At 42.5% G+C, this 21,657-nt stretch overlaps 1 protein-coding gene across 1 annotated transcript in view; it reads left to right on the top strand.

The window, feature by feature from the left end:
* The first annotated feature begins 16,889 nt into the window (after window positions 1-16,889).
* GALK2 (galactokinase 2) overlaps window positions 16,890-21,657 on the top strand; it is a 124,375-nt gene continuing 119,607 nt past the window's right edge. Inside the window, exon 1 of the mRNA XM_075207964.1 lies at window positions 16,890-17,098. Coding sequence (XP_075064065.1) covers window positions 17,043-17,098 — 56 coding nt within the window. The 5' untranslated portion in view covers window positions 16,890-17,042. The remainder of the gene's footprint in view (window positions 17,099-21,657) is intronic.

The raw sequence follows: 21,657 nt of genomic DNA, 5'->3' as shown, positions 1-21,657 counted from the left end.
CTCCTGCAGGCCTTCTTAAAGGGACAACATTTCCCATGTGTGGAATCCCTCCCTGCAGGGTTATCCACAGGTCACAGATACTGGGATTGGCTGGCAGGTATTAGGGGGGTGGAGATGGGAGTGGAGAGCTGTCCTTCCCTCATGGCTTTCCCTCCTGCTGTTTTGGAGACTAGGAGTCTGAAACAGATCCAGGGGAAACAATAGCTGCTCCAACCAGTTGCTGATTGACTTATTCCTGGTTAAGTAAGAGAGCCTCCCTGTTTTAACCCCTTCCAGTCATTTGTGATGTCAGAGGGGCTCCAGCTAATCTCAGCTTCCTGTCTGTAAGAGGGGGGGGATGCCTTAGTCAGGAAACAGTACATCCACCATGTTGTAATCCGATATAATGTTCAGATGAATACACGTAACCCACCTGGCTTTATTTAAGAATAATATGGTCAACTTAAGTCCATCTCATAGGTTTTTATACACACTTAGATTATGTAACAAATGAGGTTAATAAATTAATGCAACCCAATGTTCACCTAAGCACAAGCAACTTTCATTCTAAGTGTTTAAAATGACAGATGGGGAAAATGATGGCTGTCAGACCCATCGCGTCACATATACCTCCCCCTTCTTAAATCGGGGCAGAGGGACTGGTCTCTTTAGCGGGACCAGGAGGGATGCCTCGGCCAGGTGGGTTTTGGGGTGCCTCTGTCCATTGTCCATTTTGACCAATCTCCTGGGGTGGACATATCCCTGGATCTGGTGGGCGTTTATTTAACAATCCACAATCTCTCAAAGTTCTCGCACTCTCCCATAATTTTAGTTCAGTCTTCCTCCCTGGGTGATGCAATCTCCCACCCACATAGAATAGGCAGAATATTAAAGCATCCAAATAAGTTTGATAATACCACTTGGAGTTTACCGCTTTATTCCCATCCAGCTGCATGTATCCATCTTTTTGCAAAGTTCCCCCCTCCCCCACATCAATCTCCACAGTGGGCACTAACACCTTCGCCTCTGGCGCATCAGGGTAGTGAGTATCTCCCTCCTCCCCCACTTCCATAAGTGAAAGCTGCAAAAGAGTAGGTTCAGTTTGAGGATCCACGATATCCAATGAAGATGTTGGATCTGTAACTGCATCCTTGTTATCCCAGGTACTTCCAGCAAACTCCTGTATTGGGTCACTGGAGTCATTTTCCATGATTGGGTTGCACAGGGGTAATAACCTGGAGTGTCCAGCTAAATTGACTTGTAACAGCTGGGATCCCCACTTCTTTTTCCTGCTTCCTTTCTGTTTACTGGACAAAGGACAGGATAAGCAGGTTTTAACAGAACTTTTCCTGGGTGGCTTTTTGCCACTTTTATTTTTAGCCTGTGACATTCTGATCTCCTGCGAGTCTGTAGTTTGGAGATTAATAGGGCTCAATTGATGTTTCAGAAGTACTAAGCCAAGCATATTACTGTTTTCTCCATTTACCTCTTCAGCCTTCCCTTGTATGTCAGCAGTGTTAATTATCTTTGAAGAAGTACTTACAGTTCTGTTAATGTGCTTTCCTGGAGAAGGAAAATCTCCTGGGTGGTAATCCAGGAGTCCAGTTCCCTGATCATGTTCAGACACCTTTTGCACAGTTCCTGTAAGGACACCCCATTCTGTTCCACTCAGGGTAATTTTCAGAACTGTGAGGTCTTCTAAAGGAGAGGAATGTGACTCTCCAGAATCCTTAACAGGGCCACTTCCAATTATCACTTCTATTTCCGTCCCATTGTCCTTTGTTGTAGGGACTAACTGATTGTCACTCTTTGTGTTCTCCCTTTTGACCCCTGGCATAACAATTCCTTTTTCCTCTCCTTTTAATTCTGTCATATAATCTGTAATAATGATTTCTGCTGAGATCATATGTTGAGCAGGCTTATCTTTCTTTTCTGTCAGACACGGGTACAGCTGCACATCATTTGCATTGGAGAGCACACATGTGCTATCCTGCATTACTTCAATGGGTAACACGTTTTCAGACACAACAGGGGTGAATAACTGGCCTTTTCTGCAATTCTGGGCTGACTCATACACAGTCTCAGGTGCCAGTAGCTCTGGCAGATTATCACAAGATGCTACATGGTACTGGTACTTACATGGTAGTTCTTTTCCATCCAAGTCACCAAATAGGAGGATCTCTCCTAGTCCTTTCTGATTACTCAGAGGTACAACATCCTCACCAAACAGTTCTTCTCCAGCCTCCCCCAAGATGGTAGCTTGGGCAGCTGTGTATAATCCGGTGGGATTGACCTCCCCCTGTTGGTTACGGTGGTCAGCGGGAGCAGAAGAGCAGTTGTAGGTTATGATACTCTTCCTTAAACTGGAGGGCAAAAACATTTCTCGATAAGTGCTTGTCCCAAGGGTGCTGTCTTGGGAGTACCATTGATCACGCAGCATAAAATCACTGTCCTCTAAATCAGCAAAAGGAAACAGGTAGCACAAATTCTCGTGTGGCTTTGGACTAATACCCCTCAATGTTTCTGTTCTTTGGTTGGCCTCCCCCTGATTACCAGACTGAGAAACACCTTTTTTAGTATGTGACAAAAGAGATTGTAATTGGCGTTTCTCAGTATTTATTCGATAACACTGATCCTGCCACATTTCAATGTCAGTGAGTCCTTGTAGCAATACCTGGTCCTCTGCTTCTTCAAAACTCTGTTGCAGACATTGCATTTGTTCCCAAAGGGGTATGTGGGGACCTAAAGTCAGTATCCATTTCCTATAGACACTAAAGGCATTGCTGGGATTCTCCTGATCCTTTAAAAGACGTTGGAGGATATCCTTATGCGTGCAGTACAGGTACGGTACACCTCTAATCTGACATTCTACAATCAATTCCTCCATGCTCATTGTTTCCAGTGGGTCTGTGTAATCCTCTAATGGGGATGATTCAAGGATTAAATTTGTGGGGGGCTCCTCAAACATCTCTCTAGGTTCCAGCAGCCTATTTTGGTCCTTGCTTCCATCTATCTTGGTTGCCAAGCACATATCATACAGGTACTGCTGATTATGGTTGTAACTAGGTTTTCCCCTGGCCAGATCCTGCATAGTACAAATAACTTCATTTGTAAAATCATCCCATCCTGGTTCATCCCGAAATTTCCAAGCACTTGCTTCCTCTTTCAACATTAGGAACAAATCCAACAGGTTCTCCAATTTCTCCTGTAGACTGGCTCCTTTCCATGTAATAATCTTTGGGCACTCCTCATCCCAATAATCAAAAATGTGCTGCATTGTGGTGGGGTGGTGCAACACATCCATATCCCCATCCTGCAGACACTCCCACAGTCCTTCATCCCAGTACACCTTTCTCCTGGTTGTACTGGACTGTATCATCCCTTCCTTTGGGAACTTTTGCAACAATGGGCTGTGATCTGCTCTCCTCTTTCCAGAGCTCACATCCATTTTACTTCCAGGGGTCACCTCACTGTGATTTCCCCTCCTTGAGACACGGTTCCATCTTCCGTTCTCCACTGGCGGGGTTTGCCTCCCCTTATCAAATTGGCACTTAGGCAGCATCTTCCCTTGCCTCTTGCTTTTGGCACTTGCAACTGTCTTTGGCAATCTGGACATTATAGCAACTGGTTAACTACTGAGTTATAAATTGAAGGTGGTGTTGGTAAGCTATTGCACCTTTACTTTGCAGAGCCTTGGGTGTATCACGATACAACCCCCTGCACTCTACCTGAACATCAGGACTGTGTGATCCCACTGCTTGCCACCATTTGTGATGATACCAGGATGTTAGGGTAGGAACCCAGAAGAAAGTCCTGGTATCAAGGGGTTCAGGATCACACAGGCAAAGAAAAGGTGTGGATACAACGGTATCTTTATTACAGCTAACTGCAAACAATAGCTTATATATATATCAAACCATAATTCAAACAACACCCAGTGTTCACCAAACTTCAACCATCACCCAGTAACACCCCAGTGTTCAATAACCCCAAATTGTTTATAACGAAAATAGGTTTTCTTTACCAGTCCAAGTTATAGGGGAAGGATGATGTCCGTGATTAATAGAATAAGCCAGGCAGAGCAGACAAGTCTGCAAGTCCAGGAAAAGCTTGTAATCCAATAGCCACAATACTTCCAGGTAAATTCCTCCTCAGCACACGGGCAGCAGTCAAAACTCCAACGCCAGTAGCTTCTAGAAGCAAAAATCCCACACCCAGAAATCTCTCCTGCAGGCCTTCTTAAAGGGACAACATTTCCCATGTGTGGAATCCCTCCCTGCAGGGTTATCCACAGGTCACAGATACTGGGATTGGCTGGCAGGTATTAGGGGGGTGGAGATGGGAGTGGAGAGCTGTCCTTCCCTCATGGCTTTCCCTCCTGCTGTTTTGGAGACTAGGAGTCTGAAACAGATCCAGGGGAAACAATAGCTGCTCCAACCAGTTGCTGATTGACTTATTCCTGGTTAAGTAAGAGAGCCTCTCTGTTTTAACCCCTTCCAGTCATTTGTGATGTCAGAGGGGCTCCAGCTAATCTCAGCTTCCTGTCTGTAAGAGGGGGGGGGATGCCTTAGTCAGGAAACAGTACATCCACCATGTTGTAATCCGATATAATGTTCAGATGAATACAGGTAACCCACCTGGCTTTATTTAAGAATAATATGGTCAACTTAAGTCCATCTCATAGGTTTTTATACACACTTAGATTATGTAACAAATGAGGTTAATAAATTAATGCAACCCAATGTTCACCTAAGCACAAGCAACTTTCATTCTAAGTGTTTAAAATGACAGATGGGGAAAATGATGGCTGTCAGACCCATCGCGTCACAGCTCCAATGGGACAGGGACTGATGTGAGTTCTCTGTACAGCGCTGCGGAATTAGTGGCGCTATATAAATAGCTGATGATGATATAGAAATAGTGCGCTCTAAGTGATAAAGCAGGCCGCACTGCTGGACTGTTGTATGGAGCTGAAGGGAGAGGACTGAGCAGAAGATTCTTCTACAGCGGCCTCTCAAGATAAAGAAAACAGCTCACCGGTCACGCTGGTGTACTAGGGCAGGTCTGGTTCTTAGTAGCCTCCAGAGCAACGGATGTTGCAGTTAACAACAACGAATCATGTGTGACAGGTTGGGCCCGAAGGCGCACAGTTCTGTAAAGGCCCAGAGCCCAAATTCCTCCAGCAAGCTGCGGGGGAGTCCAGAAAACGGTACAGGACACTCTCTGCTCCTTCTCCACTGAGAAACTTGGAAGGCAGGGGTTCAGAAAAGGACGAAGGTAGAGGATTTGCTCAAAATCTCTTGGGAGCTCAATTCAGGCACATTTGAAAGCTTCCGTAGCTAGGCCACAACTCCAATCTTGTGAGATTTAGAGCTCATCGGCTAGCTCTGCAGGCTGTGTCTGATAGTGTGATAGTGTGGTGTCAAACACTGTTCGAGGACCAGGAGCAGCTATCTGCTCCCTCTTCCTAACCCCTCGCTACTCCCCCCTCCCCTGGCACCCCCCCAGACACATTATGACACCCCACCAGACATATTATGACAAGCCCCAGACACATTATGAAACCCCTTCCCCAGACACATTATGACATTTCCCCCAGACACATTATGACACCCGCTTCCCAGATACATTATGATCCCCCCATACATAACACCCCCAGACACATTATGACACCTCCTCCCCAGACACATTAGGACTGCCCCCCTAGACAGAATATGACACCCCTAGCCCACTGTAATTACGTATGGTGTGCTGGTGCTGCTGAAATCCATCAGAGTGAAATCGTCCTGTGGAATGAGCAGGGAAGGTCTTAGTCTGGCGAGATTACCTAATCCCATGATATTTAGAGCTCCTCGTATAGCTGGTGTGAAGTTAAACTCTATCCCCGGAGACTTGGAGCAGCTATCAGCCCCCCCCCCCCCTCTCCCACGCACAGACGTGTTGACTAATGGAACAAAAAAGGTAATTTAAACATTTTTTAAGTACATACCTGTGAAGGCCTGGGACCCAGTACTTTGTACCAGCGCCCCCTTCTTGGTGCCCCTGTCCAAGACATTAAGACATACTCATGAATCTGTCCATCAAGATTGTCTGCAGACATCGGGAGAGACATTAATAGAGGAGGCAACAAGTACCTCCTACCTCTTTTCCTCCTTCCACACTGAGGGATTCTTCTTTGAATGAACCTCGTTTTCCTCTCCACCAGTGACTATGAACAATGAGATGCTTCACTCAGAACAGATAATTTTTCTACTCATCAACTCACCAACCTTTCTTGTCATCCTGGGACACCCTTGACTACTTTGACACAACCCAGAAATCAATTGGAACACCAGAGACAGAACTTTGGAGTGATTTGTAACATCATAGTTGCTTGAGTATTTCACTTTGTCAAAACACCTTGGACTCCTTTGAATTGCCTGTTTCATACCAACCGTTTTGCTGATGTTTTCGTTAAAAGTTATGCTCACACTCCACACAGATTGTTTGATTGCGCCTTTCACCTGGTTCCTGGAGCTGCGTTGTCAATAGATAGACTGTATTTTTTATACGCTACTGAAGCCAAGTCTATGAATAAATACATAAAAGAAAACATTGAGCGGTTTTATTCATCCATCCAAATCACCTGTTGGAGACATATTTTTCTTCATTTCCAAGAGAGATGGAGGGTTACACCTCTGCGTTGACTTCCATGAACTTAATAAAATTACCATAAACAATCAATATCTAATTTTATTAATTTCTGAACTTTTTAACTAGCTTATGGGAGCTGTCATTTTCACTAAGATTAATCTTCGAGGGACCTACAATCTGATTATAAGAAAAGTTGGCGATGAATTGAAAATGGCCTGTAATACTAATTCAGGTCATTATCAGTACCTGGCAATGCTATTTGGCCTTTGCAACAATCCTGCAGTTTTCCAAAACCTCATCAATGATACTCTCCGGGATTTCTTGGGCATTTTGTTGTGGTTCATCTTGATTATATTTTGCTTTTTCCCTCTAGTCTCGGCATGATGAGTGACAGAGAACAGTGAACACAGGGAACTGGCAAACAACACAAGAGACAAGAGAACAGCTACAGCACTGGGCAGAAACGGAGAGGGAGTGATAGGGAGAATTTTTAGGGTAAGACCAGTCTTTGCCCTCGTGCCTGTTCCAGTTTTTAATTCCCATCATATCGCTAACTATATATCTGAAAGTCATAAACATTGTCTGCATGTTTTCACTTGCCTAATACATTTGTCATGAACATCATATTTTTTTCCATAACCACAATTGCCCTTCTTACCCCCTTTTTGTATATATCCTACTAGATTATTGAAGCTGCATATATTAATCCTCAGGGAGCGCTCACTATATTACCATTTCCCATATATAAGTTCATCAGGAGAAACAAGCAAGTCACAGAACAGTTGGCTCTGCCTAGAACTCTTAAGCTTCCTAACGCTTTTCATTGTTCATTGATGAAAGCGGTTTACAGAACCCCAAATCTTTAAGAGAACCTCTTCCAAGGCTGTACCTTGGATATAAAGTGGAGAAACTATTAGATTCTAGAAGGTTTCAGAACTACGTACTGGTCCATTGGAGGGGCTATGGATCTGAAGAATGGTAATGCGTCCATTCTCAAGATCTCCATGCAAAGAAATTAAAAGCAACATTTCATCATCAATTTCTGAGCAAAACCTGCCTCCACAATGGGTGGATCTACTGTTAGTTTTTCATCTGCTTTACATTCTGCTTGCTACTCAGATCTCTTATGCAGTTCAGGTGTGTTTCCCCCTGACTTCTGACTGGAAGACTTCACTTCATAGGTTCTTACTTGTCCTGACTTGTCCTCATTTCCAGTGATAGCGTTAAACACTAGCGTGGTTCCTGTATTCTGTGTGATTCTGACCTTGGATCAATTGTCTGCAGGTTCCTGATATCTGACTTTGTATCTGTATGCTATTCATATAGCGCTATACAGTGTTCTCAGGCATGAACTGTGGTAATTATCATTGCTCACTCTGTTGGGCATCCGAAGTAGACTGTTATATGCTTACATTCCCAAAAAGAATGTGTATATTAGTGCATTGCTACAAAGACTGTTGTATACCAGCATTGCCACAGAGACAGTGCTAAATACCTGCAATGCCATAAAGACTGTATATATTTCTGCATTGCTACAGAAATGGTTATATACCAGCTTTACCACAAAGATTGTGTTATATTCATGCATTGACTTTTCGCTGTGACTAATCCCAATGCTAGCTTCTCTTTAATATTGCAAACGGCAAACAGAATTCAAAATGGAAAAGATTCTGGATCCCAAAAAAGTTCAAGGACAAGTGAAATATTTGTTTCACTGGAAGGTATACAGGTCGGAAGAGAGATATTGGATACCACTCAAAAACCACAAATTGATGAGGACTTTCACAAAAAGCACCCGCCATAGATTTTCTGTTTGTGAAATGGTTTGACTAACCATACAGTTACTGGTTATATATCCTCAGTTAATTACCTTTCACAATTAAAGGATAATGTACAATGGATAGCATTGTTGCCTCACAGTGCTAGAACCATGGATTTTATTCTGTCCAAGCAGCTATCTGTGTGGAGTTTGTATATTCTCCTCAAGTTTGCATGGGTTTCCTGCAGGTGAATGAGGGTAGTGATTGGCCATACAGTTGGGAGATGTGTCCCTTTCACGTTGCCGAATGTACATGGTGTGCCCATGCCACAGGTGCGAACGGCAGTGGAGGGGAGTATTTTCAGCAACCACGTCCCTTTACCACCACAGGGTCATTGTTTTGCAACTTTAAAAACCTAAAATTTATAAGGAATGTAATCCTAAAAAAACAAAAAAGTTACAGACTAGAGGGTTAGACAGTGATTAGACTGCATAGTTCTGTTTACCAGAACAAAAATCACTAAACAATATTACTATGCATGGGGCCAGGAAGTGCTGCATCTTATTAGTAAAAATATATATTTTTACCTAATAGATTTATTGAAAACAAAGTTTAAAGCAATCAGCAAACACCTAGGCATGTCACATGACCTATACTTTACCTAATATGATGTCACAATCTGCAAGCCTACCTCATAAAGACCTGGCTAGTTATATTAAAGTGTTCTAGCATGACTTGCTCACTTTACTGCAGCCAGTATTAACAACCACATATTGGCCCAGAGGTAAGTGATTATCTTTAAAATATGTAAGAAATACAACATACTCTACCTTACTCAGCCACCTAACCTAAGACCAGGGGGCAAATGTATGAAGCTCCAATTACAGCGACTTTGAAGGGGAAATTTTAAGCGGCGATAGCTTGTAAAGGCAAACTTCCCTTTACAAGCCATCGCTGCTTTAAATTTCCCCTGCAAAGTCGCCGATTTCTGGCAACTTACAGAAATTAGAGCTTCAAACATTTACCCCCAGATCATTTGTGGAGTTGTATGGGGCTGCTATATATCCAGATTACACTGAATCTAAAGCTTTCCACTGCTACTATTCCGTGGTTCAACATGACCAACATACTTTGATATGTTTCCAGCTTGGAAAGTTTTATTTACGTTTAAGCTGGATGAATATGAATGTTCCCAAACTTTAGCTTGTCAGTGTTTGCTTCTAATCTAGCCAATTGAACAGCATATCCCGTAGTACATGTGCTGTTTCTTTGTTTTCCTGGATAGTTATAAGAGAGTAAGATATTCTCAACATTCACAAAGCACCTAATTTATCTACTTTTAAGTGTGTAGTAGTGAACTTCCCATTGACTTTTGTCTTTATGCCTTTCTACATTCACATTTTTCATTTTGGCTTCTTCAAATCTATCTAATAGAAGCAAGAAGACCTCATGTAGGCCTTAGTTATATTTTGAGTAATACTAAAAAAAATAATTAGCAAAACACAAGAGGGACTTGCAATTGTATTCTACGTATAGAGTGAATCAAATTTTCTCAAGAGAGCACTAAACCTGCTGGCTACCAATAACAGAAGAGGATCTAGGAGTATTTTCCAATGCAACTGTACTTTACAATTTGACTGTAGATAATAGTAGGGATAAGATTTTTGGGGTGGAAGCTATCCCATTTGAGGTATGTTGGGTGAACCATTGGCTTCTAGTACGGGTTTGATTGTATTGCATTGTTTTTAATTCTTATGGTCCTCTCTAGGAAGTTTGTATCAGTGTCAGAATAATTTAATGTCATAATTAATGAAACTGATTAAACTGTTGGTGGAATTCTATTAAATCTTGTTAAGGGCAATTCAGATTACCAGAATGTCATGTAATGTAACAGAAATAGGACAGATAGAGTAGGTGGACAGTTTCACCATAACCATATTTGCTGTAGGTACGTTTCTTCCAAATAGTAATTATGAATGTCGACACATGTCAAGTAATGTGAAGTAATTATAAGTATAATGTTGAGATTCAATAGCTGACCATGTGGCGCGTGGACATTGCGTTGCGCACATTGCTGGCAATTACGGTAGGGATCTCCGCTCATTTTCCCCTTGCACCCGAAAAATGAGCAAAGATTTCTGTCAAATCTCCACTGCGAGGTGTCTCGTGGACATTTCCAGAGACACCTCGCATCTAATTGAATCTCACCCTAAGTGTTGTAAATGCAATAGAGTCAGAAGGTATTCCATTAGCTGCTAAATATTCTTGCCAAGCTGTTAGTCCATCCTGGTATCGGATATTGGAATATAAAGATTCCTCATTCGTAGTGGCTAGGATAATTATGTGTTAGTTCACTCCTAGCTGACAGTTGGTTTAATAGATCTGTAGTATACTGGAGAATGCTGGCTGTGTATCATACTAGTGGCTTAAGGATGTTCTTCAGCCATCTGTTTTATGATACTTTAAATTAAATCTGCCTCAACAAATATCTGAAGGTCATCACCTCTGCAGACCAAATTCTAATTAAAACGCCATAGAATGTCACACTATATATATGGGACACAACCCTGAACACCACTGATTAATACAGTACATCATTTGGAATATTCTGATTTAAAATATATCACACCACAACTCTGTTTTCTTTTTTACATTGGTTAAAGAAATGTATGTCCAATTTTCTGTGGTTATATACACAGAGCTTCCAGCTTTTCCCATTAAAAAGTATCACATTTATGCCACTATACTTTTTATCCTTTGAAGATAATAGTACATATTTTTCCTTATTACCTACTGGCTAACACAGTAAAAAACAGGTGTTTGCCTTACACGATTAATTCAACATATACATATACCTCAAACTATACTTGGCGATAAGAAATATGCATTAGTCTCCTGCAGTTATTGAGGAATAACAATATACATTTTATTAAATATATTATCCACTAATGGTAAGCTACAGCACCAATAATATGTATAAGCGAGAGGATCTAAGAACCATGTCAGGAGAAAATGAATGCAAAAAAAAAAAAAAAAATGAATGCAAAGCATAACCTGTATCATAGAATTTTCTTTGGTGGCAAACTGAGAGACATCATTATTGCAGTTTTCAATCAGCTGAACTTGTATATCACACATCGCACCTTTCTAACTCCATGTTGGACGGTTGTCATACCTGTTGCCCTGAACAACCATCTCATCACAGACTGCACCGCGCTCCTTCTCTTTCTATCGCCATCTTGCCTGCCCTGCTGCTCATGTGCAGTCCCGGCACTTTGCAAACTTCTGTATCCACATTGGCTGATTACCGGCCTGTTCACTATTTTAACTCCCATTGTCAGATCTCCTACCTACATAGATGCAGTTCTCCGTTTCCTGTTTGCACTCCGACTCCTGATCGATACTACGCATACCTGCCTGCTGATTCCTGTGACACCTGTATCATCATGATCCACGGCTGTATTGCTGGTACATCGCGTCTTACCATCGATCCTGTTCCTAGGCTATAAGCCTCTCAGGGATCTCTGTCCTGTGCAGTACATCACCTTCCTGATTCTAACCGGTGTCACCCGCTCCAAGATCAGATCAGTGGATATATCGCAGTGCCTCGTGCCTTTCCATCGATCCTGTCTATAGGCTATCCAGGCTTTACTCATCATGTTCTCGTTGCTCATATCTGTTCTATTCAAGGCCAGTGATTATACTGCTGAGTATCACGTCTCATCATTGATCCTGCTCCAGGCTATTCCACCCACAGGGATCTCAGCGCACAGTTCTCTATAGTGTATCACTCTCACTACTGTTCCTGTGTCATCTGTTCCTTAGTATATGTTCAGGTTAAGACAGCATTATATTGCAACTCATCAGTGATCCTGAATCAAGCTTTCGCTGTCCATCCGGGACCTCAGTGCTCTTACTGCTGTAGTGTGTTCCACACTTTACCAGAAAGGTTACTACAAGGCATTGGGCATCATCATAGATCCAGTCTCTGGGTAACCGGCTCTTAAGGATCTCAGCTCTCCTGTATATTGCTGCTCAGCACAGACACCTCTCAGAGTCGTGGATGGTCTGCTGACTATAGGTCATCTGCTTTTCTCAGTATATTGTTCCTGTCATATTCTCCTGACTCATCTGCCTCTCAAGACCTGTATACTTACCGCCATGCAGTCCGGCATAGCTACATGTCTCCATTGTCTCCGGGTTCCTTCTTAGTCTGCTCTGCTGCCCCTAGAGGAGCGCAACCTGTGGTTGGAGAGCAGCCAAGTCCATATCACCTTGCAGGGATCCCTGGCGAATCCCTCTCCTTCCATTAGAATCCGCACCTTTCGCAGTAGTCATTGCCTAGCAGGCTTCGAGGCCCATCCTGAACCTGAACAACTTGACAGTACGTGACATTGTAAAACTATTCAGTATATGCCTACATAAAGGTATAACTCCTTGCCTTCTGCCAACTATAAAAAAAACATCCTTTCAGAATTCAATGAAGCCTAAACAAACATTTCTAAATGTCCTGTCAAACTCACATCAGACTTTTCATATTATTGCTTTGAGTTCTAGAACAGGCTGTCCCCAGAAACCATTTGATTCGGTTCCAAGGCACCTGATTAGCAGATAAGTGATAAATCAGTGACCAATCTTTGCACCGTGTTCTTCAATGAGAAAGCCGTGATAACTAGCGAGATCACTGTGAAGTCAGCTGGAAATGCCTCCAGCCAGAGGGAACAAACTGATTCATCTATTCCCTGCACCTGAGCAGCACTAGCTCACTATATAAATAGTAATCTAATATTAGCTGTGGAAGTAAACCTTAACAGCCAGACTTGCATAACTTAAAGGAATGTCTGTAAATGTGATAACATTGGTACTTGTTTCTGTCAGAAATTCTGCAGCTTCCTAAGGCTGGGTACACACTACATAAAAATTCAAACGATGCAATAGTTTTAGCGATTTTACCAACGACAGGGGAAAAAAAGTCCCGATCAGCATGCCGATTCACGTATACATACTATACATGTTGTACATGATTTTCCTTCAGATCCGTGCTCTTCATCTGTCATAACCATTGGCTGAAATGTAGCATCATAGTGTTCTCTTCTGGTACCCAACTAACACATCCTCAGCATCCTTGCCTGCTGAAAGTAACTATGTACATGCATAAATGTGGAAAGTTGGATGATGACAATCGACACACATATCCAATTGTGAAGGCAAGTCGATATTACTATTATTATCGTACATTTGTAAGGCTCCACAGTGCTCTGCAGCGCCGTACAGTAGTGAAGACAAGGACATACATAAAACAGGACATACATAAAACAAGGACAGACAAGGCAGGCAAAATGAATGGTGACATGAAAACAAAAGGGTATGAAGGATCCTGCTCATTAGAGAGCTTACATTGTAAGGGGAAGAGGGCACAGTTGAAACAAGAGGAGCGAGTATGGCTCAGAGTGGAGATTGGGATAGTTGTGTGGGTGCATAAGTGTGAATGGTGTTATCGAGGATAAGGTCACCTCTAAAAAAAAAGAGATGGGTTTTCAAAGAGCATCTAAAAATTTGAAGGTTGTGGGACAGTCTGATTGAGCGTGGTAGGGAATTCCATAAGTGGGGAGCAGCACGGGAGAAGTCTTGTAGGCGGGAGTGAGAGGTGGTTACCAGAGACGAGACAAGGCGCAGGTCAGAGGTAGATCTAAGAGGGCAGGAAGCAGAGTATTTTGATATAAGAATTGAGATGTATGCAGGGGTAGTGTTGTTGAGGACTTTGTAGGTAAAGGTGATTAATTTAAATTTGTTTCTGGAGGACACAGGGAGCCAGTGTAGGGATTTGCAAAGTGGTGCAGCAGATGTAAAGCGGTGAGAGAGGAAGATCAGTCTTGCAGCAGCATTTAGGGTGGATTGAAGTGTGGATATATGCAATAGACAAGATGGGATATGATGAGACTGGATAAGAGTTTTGGTAGCATGTTGAGTAAGAAAAGGGCGTATTCTTGCAATGTTTTTAAGGTGGAGTCGACAAGACTGGAAGAGAGTCTGGATGTGAGGAATAAATCAGAGGGCGGAGTCAAGTGTGACACCAAGGCAGCGGGCTTGGGAAAATGAGGAAATTGTGGTGCTATTGAGGGAAGATAATAAGCTCTGTTTTGGACATGTTGAGCTTTAGGTAGCGTTGGGGCATGTGGAGATAGCAGAAAGACAGTTGGTTACACAAGATAGTATAGAAGGAGAGAGGTCAGGAGCAGAGATGTAGATTTGGGTGTCATCAGCTGTCTGTAATGATATAACAAGGACATTTTGTGTAGGGGAATAAGAAGGGAGAGAAAAAGTGTCTTCTCGTGGCAGGGTGTCATCTCCTAGGTGTTGTGGGCAGCTCCTCCTCCCCAATAAAAGCCTCTACTGTCAAAACCTGATTTCCCTATACAAAGAAAAGCTAATGACAGCAGTGCTGCTATCTAGTGCCACCATAATCCCCTGTCCATGCAGCTCCCAGATTTGCCTAGCAAGAAGGAATGAGAGTGCAACCATCAATTCCATCATTGCAAAGCCATGCTACCAAATGTATCTCCTTTCCAAATACATGCACTGTACTTGGAGGGGGTGCCTTGTGCTGCAAAGAGGGTCTTCAAGTTTATTCCACTTGCAGCTATCACAAACAGGTAGGATTTAGGAGAATTCTTCTAGCTAATGGATGGCTGAGGCATGACTTTCTAAAGCTCGACTCTAGGAATCAGACAAGCAAGGTACCCTGTGCAGCAGTGATTCTTCTCCATTTCTAGTTGTGCAGAATAAATGCTGTCACTCAGCATCACAGCTGTGCAAACAGCACATAGAAGTATTTGCAATAAATATATGGCAAACAGACTGGGCTAAATAATATGCTTATGTTTACATATAGATATATAAAACAGCAAAATTTTGACAAAGGATGGATCTGACAAGCACAGCACAGTCAATAATCTTCTCATGACCCAATAATACACTGTCCTCAAACACAGACAGCAGGTGGAGGCTCCGTACTGCAAGCACCAGAAGATACACAGACAGTGGGCAGCCTGCGTACCCCTAATTGTAAGACCACTGCAGTAGCTTGCTGTTCTTGCTGGTATCCATGGGGAGCGGGGTGTCCGTAGATACAGAGATGGCTCACCGATCTCTGAATAGCTACAGCGAACCTGGAAAAGATACTTTTGCAAAGTGAGCTGACAGTTTAGAATATGAAATCTCAGTCCCAGAAGGGGGTGGGCATGGTGAGGGTACAGGAAAACTACATGAGGGAGATGAAGGTGGCACTGGGGGGAGCAGTGTTGGTGAACTGGAGAGTGTGGGACGGGATCTTCTCTGTGCAATGGGAGATGGGCACTGTGGAACTAGGAAGCGACACTGTGAGGATGGAAAGTGACAGAGAGTAAGGAGAGTGCTGCTAAATAGCTAAATTGTCGATCTATTTCTGCAGAGTGCATACACACTGCAGAATTAGAACGTCATCATTCCATCGTGGAACGAAATTTCTAGTTCAGTTTAAAAATCTCGTTCAACGATACAATGGGCATTGGAACAATAATTCATTGTTGCAAGGTACACACTACCATGATATCTGGACAATCAGTCGATTTTATCGTCTGATTGGCCCGATAATCAGATGAAAACACCAGCCTAAATTAGGTCTAGCTCCAGATCGTGATTAACCAAAATAGAATGTGTACTGCCAAGAGAAGTAGAATATTTATGCTGCTCCAACTTAAAAATATATTTGCCTAAATACTAGTGCTAAGATATTTATTAATCCCTATACCAGTGAGGGACAAACCTGAAACATTGCAGGGGCAACATGGTGAAGCCCTCTAACCTTCAAAATGGCTGTACATTGCCTTTAATCTCAATAATAACTTAAAACAATACATTTAATCAAAGAAAGAAACACCTATCTGTAATAACATATCAGCATGCATTTTAAACAAGTGTTACAAGCTAAAAGGAACAAATCTTACAATAAAGCAGAGAGTAGCAGGGGGCCACAGGGCATCTACCATGCCAGATACGCTGTCCACACGGACTGTAACAAAACACACCAAGGCAGACATGTCGGTATACCCACTTTGTAACAGGAGTATTCCACTTATATAGAGGACTCCCAAGGCTATACTCACACTGACACTTTTCTTTGGCATGTAAGATACATATTGGAATGGGTACAGGCAGAACAAATGCTCCAGTGCTTCCTGCACCCCTGAAAAGTGGCAGTGTGAACTTACCTAGGCTGGTTCTGGTAAACCAGTCTACAATAAATCCCCACTAGTAGTAACTTACTATTTCCCTAAATGTCGCGGTACTAAATGTACTCCTAATAGCATGATGTTGTGCTTCATATAGAAACAACTATAAAGAGTTATATGAATAAAAGAAATCGTTTACACCAATTTGGGTCCAGTGCATATTAAAGGTAATTTAGATTGCACCTAGGCACAAGTTACCGTATTTAATAACCAATATTTATACACGCATTCTGTAGGCAGAAAGAATATGGCAATACGTGTAAAACACTTCGTTTCCATGCAGAAATGCCGACTCCACTGTTTGTTTTGCAAGTGTATCCAATGAACAGGATTTCCGTGAGGTGTCTCTATCCGGAAGAAGCCGGTCACATCACAGCTCAGTGCTCAGATCCCTGCAGACATGGCAGCCTGTGCCCCGCCGCCCACCGCTCGGGTACCGCTGACTGAAAACCACAGGTTAGTCACTGGGACCAAAGTGAACCATTGGTAGCGTTATTCCGACTGTGAATTCCTGTGGGAGATGCATGCATGTAAAAGGGAGATATACCTGAACTTACGTGTCCGACCTCGGCATCTTGTGACCCAGCAGTTGGTTGTGGAACTACAAGTCCCACCACGTTCTGACACTATGGTTGGGAGGGAATGGTAGGATTTTAGTTCCTCAACAACTAGAGGGTCACAGTTTGCTTACCTGGTTTCGGTATTTTGTACCCCCACTTATGGACTGCTTTTATGGTATGACATTAAAATTCTATTTACTCTTTAAAGCTATCGAGTGTATGTAAAATTCTATTTACTCTTTAAAGCTATCGAGTGTATCTGAAAAGGGGGCGATGCCTGGACTGCTGTGTGTGAGGGAAGAGAAATGTCACATGACTGTGGTATAAAAGGACCTTATGTTAAAAATTCAGATATTGCACAAGAATCAGATTTTCAGCGAATGAGCTACTAAACTTATTAAGTGCTTCTAACCCTATATATAGAGTTGATACATGTAAAATAAGACTGGACGTACACACTCCATGGCTAAGTTATAAATCATTTATTTATATTTCCTATCTGCCAATTGTCACAAATTTCTAGGGACAGTCTCAGATTTTAAAGAATTCTTTCTGGAAAAGTAATTTGTTTGGCTGCATTCTAAAATGTATCTCTTTCTGCATGCTAGATGCAACCCAAGTATCATATATTAGAACCTGATATGGTTTTTGGGATTGAACACGAAAATCTTATAGTGTTTTTAAAGGTCTTTAAGCAAAAAGTGTTAATATTGTGAACTTAAGACTTAATGGCATATAGACATAGCAATGATCATCATAAACAGGATAAGGAATGTTTGAGAATATTGTTTGGCTTGACTCGAGTTCCATATAGGTTCGCTCCACTCACCCATTCTGTGTGTTTTTGCCTCCAAATTAAGTCAGTGGTTGACCAGTAGTCCGTCCTGTCCTGCCCAGCACAGCCTTTCTGCCTCACTTATATAGGTGCTGGTTTTATTTGTTAAATGATTTACTGTGTTTGAATAAAGAGCTGACAATTTAACTGCAAATCCTTACCTTGCAAACCCCTTCCTAAAACTGTAACCCTACCCTTACAGCTTTAATTAGAAGAATAATTGTATTCCCAAAGTAAAAAAGCAGCACATTCTGCAATAAATACTATATCAAGGAGCTGCAGCGGTCTGAGTTTAGTGGCCAAAATTTCAGTGTGGATTGGTGGAGCTGTTGTACTTATATAAAATTCCAGTTGATCATTTTTAGGATAATGTTAGAGATAGGAGTAATGCTGTCATTATCAAAGTAATCCCAAGAAAGATCTCGTTTGGATTATATATTTATACAAGTTAACCCGTGCATGATACTCATGCATTCTAGTCAAATCAAGCTACTTAAGGTGTTAAAAAGGTTCTTGTCATGCATTTGGGCCTTAGCCCAGGCCTCAACCACCAACCACTCCCCACTGTCACCCCCGGCAACCACCAACCACTCCCAACTGTCACCTCTCCTTCAAGAAATATATATATATTTTTTTTACATCTTTATAAACACTTTTAACAATTAACAAATTAAATTAACAAATTAAAAACATCTTAGTATACCAAATTTCAGCCCTTTCTTAATTTTTTTCCCCACACACACTAAGAATTTAGTAGGTCAGTGTATAACTCCGCCCAGCAGGTGGCGCTGCAGCTTGGTTTTATTTTTTCCACACACAGACAGACTAACACACGCCACTAGACATTTATATTATAGATTGTAGTTTTGTTTCCTGTTCCCCTACTTTGTACTGTTAGTTTATTATAATTATTTATGACACTGCCTGCGCTATGTAGAGTTGTATAAATTCATACATGCTTACATAAATTATATCATATTTGAAAGTATTTTCTCCATCCATTCTGGGGGACACTGCTACCTTGGGGTTGTCTGAGGGCGTTGGAGTTGGCACTTAAACAGTTAAGAACTAAACTTGCTGCTGACTCCTCCCCTCTGCAACCCTATTCACCTCAGTTATGTCTAAGTGCCCAAGGAGTTGGGTTGCGTTTGGTACTGCTTAGCAGTACCTGCTGTTTAGTGTTAGATTTTATTCTTTTTTATTAGTTTTCAAATGAGTGTAGGTGAGGTTTTAATGTTATTAACATTTTTTTTCCTCATAGATATTTATAATGGAACAAAGTTCCGTTCCTTTAAGAAGAAAGAAGGTTTTTTGTTTTTTTTTATTAAAAAAAAGAAACTACGCGATTTGTGTGGCATTTAGTGAGCGGTGACAGCGCTAAGCGCCTGTCATCACTCTGTCCCGGCGGGTCCGACACCGCCATAAGGCAGAGAGTGTTGCACTACGTCTGAGGCCGGACAGGTTGGGAGATACCAAGTCCCCCGCTGAGGCGGAGGGGGGGCTTGGATCTCTATAGCTGCAGGAGGTGTTGTGGATGCGGAAGGAGTCCTGAGTGAGCAATAGGAGAGGCACAATATATGCTCACAGGACTGAGCTGTCCAAGGTTTTATTTATGACAAAGAAGACAGCCGGAGGTAGTTTAAGACTGCCGTCTGCTCAGTGGAAGATCCCGAGGAGGGAGATTTTCCCGCCCTTTTCTACCTGACAGGACTGAGCAGCGACTCGATCAGACACAGACTGCTGGACGACAGGGCTCTTCTGACTTCTCCCCTCAGGATCCTCTTCAGATTCCTCTGTTGTTAAAAACGCTAAGTACCCCATAGGGGAGATATATATATGTATATGTATATTTTCTGAGTTCGCAACCTATTCCCCTATTCCCACCCTTACCCTATTGAAATAAGGGCTGGTAACCTATTTTTTTAGCGTGCACAAGATAAATATATTTGCTAAAAGCTATTTTTTAAAAAAAAAAAAAGGAAATAAAAAAGTAAAAAAAAGAAATAAAAAAGAGAGCACAGGAAATATATATTTCATTTGTGAGAGGAATTATATATATAAAATGTCTGACAAAGGAAAGAGTGTCAGCGTTAAATATTGTGGACAAGTGGACAAAGGTGCTGTGTGTGCAGAGTGTGATTCGGGAGCACAGGGCGAATAGACCCGGGGTGGCCCTTCCGCCGTGGTGGAGGAACCCATATGGGTTTCCTCTTTGGCGCAGTCTGTTTCTATGCTCGCCCAACTTATCAATAGACAGGCAGAGACAAATTCCACTGTAATTGGAGTGGATTCTGGCTCTGCTTCTGCAAATTCTAGCAAAATAATTAAGACTGGGACCTCAGGTCGGTTTGGTGCATGACTTGTCTCAGGTACAACCCTCTACATCTCAATCTGAACCCGCATGGTCATCCGCCTTTGGGAAGCATTTGGACCGATTAAATAGTTTCTCAGACTCTTCTACACGTTTAGCTCCCAGAACAAAGCGCCCTCGCCATTCTCATCCTTTGTTACTTTCTGATTCTGACAGTTCATTTGGAGAGGAAGGCGAGGTAGGAGAGGATTCAGATTCTGTCCAATTAGGTGACGGATGAAAATTCCAGAAACCAGGGGATTCAGGATTTGGTTTTAGCGGTGCGTCAGACCCTTGATCGCATGGAAGAGGTTTGAGTTCTTCCCGTCCAGGGTTTATTTAAGCGCAGTAGACCTAAAACTATTTGCTTTCCTTCTTCCCCTGAACTTACGGAAATTGCTGAATCTGCCTGGAAACATCCAGATAAGAAGTTTTCAGTCCCTCGTAGATATGCTATGCTTTATCCTCTAGAGGAACAGGATGTATCTCGCTGGGAACAGCTGCCCAAGGTAGATACTCCGGTGGCTAGGCTGGCACGTCATACCACCTTGCAAGTTCCAGGCGCAGCGGTTCTCCAGGATTCCACTAATCGTAGATTGGAAGGGTTTCTAAAAAATATTTTTCTTGGGGCAGGCTCTTCTTTTAGACTCTTGTTTGCATCTGCGTGGGTGGCTAGAGCTATGGAGTCCTGGGTTGACCAATTAGTAGCAGGTTTACAGGATACGGAATTCCTTCCTTTAGCCCTTCATTTAAAAGAGGCTTCTGGTTATCTCTATGAGGCAGCCCAGAATGCGGCTTCAATTTCTTCCACGGCCTCTGCTTCAGCAGTGGCAGCTAGAAGAACACTTTGGCTTCGTTCATGGAATGCGGACTTGGAATCTAAAAGATCTTTGGAGGCGTTACCTTTTTCAGGGTCCGTCCTATTCGGTTCTGAATTAGATGATATGTCCCGTCAGACTAGTGGAAGTAAAAGTACTTTCCTACCAGTTAATTCTTCTAAACCCAGAATTCCACGGTTCAGTCCCTTTCGGCAGCCCTTTCGTGGTAGCTCAATTTCAAGAGGACAGTTCTCCATTAGGGGTAAGCCAGTCGCTCTTAGAGGTCAATCTCAGAAAGGAAGGAGTTCTTTCTCTAAGAGGCGTCCATCGTCCAAGACATCAGATAAGCCTTCCGCATGAAGTGATTCACCCTCTCCTAGGGGGTGGGGGGGTCGACTTCAATTATTCAAAGATCAGTGGACAGCTTCCACCAAGGAAGTTTGGATATTGGG

The sequence above is a fragment of the Mixophyes fleayi genome, chromosome 4 (assembly GCF_038048845.1).
Source record: "Mixophyes fleayi isolate aMixFle1 chromosome 4, aMixFle1.hap1, whole genome shotgun sequence".
NCBI classification, from domain to species: Eukaryota; Metazoa; Chordata; class Amphibia; order Anura; family Limnodynastidae; genus Mixophyes; species Mixophyes fleayi.
Note: the sequence above shows the minus strand (reverse complement) of the source record. Positions and strands in the feature narration are given on the sequence as shown.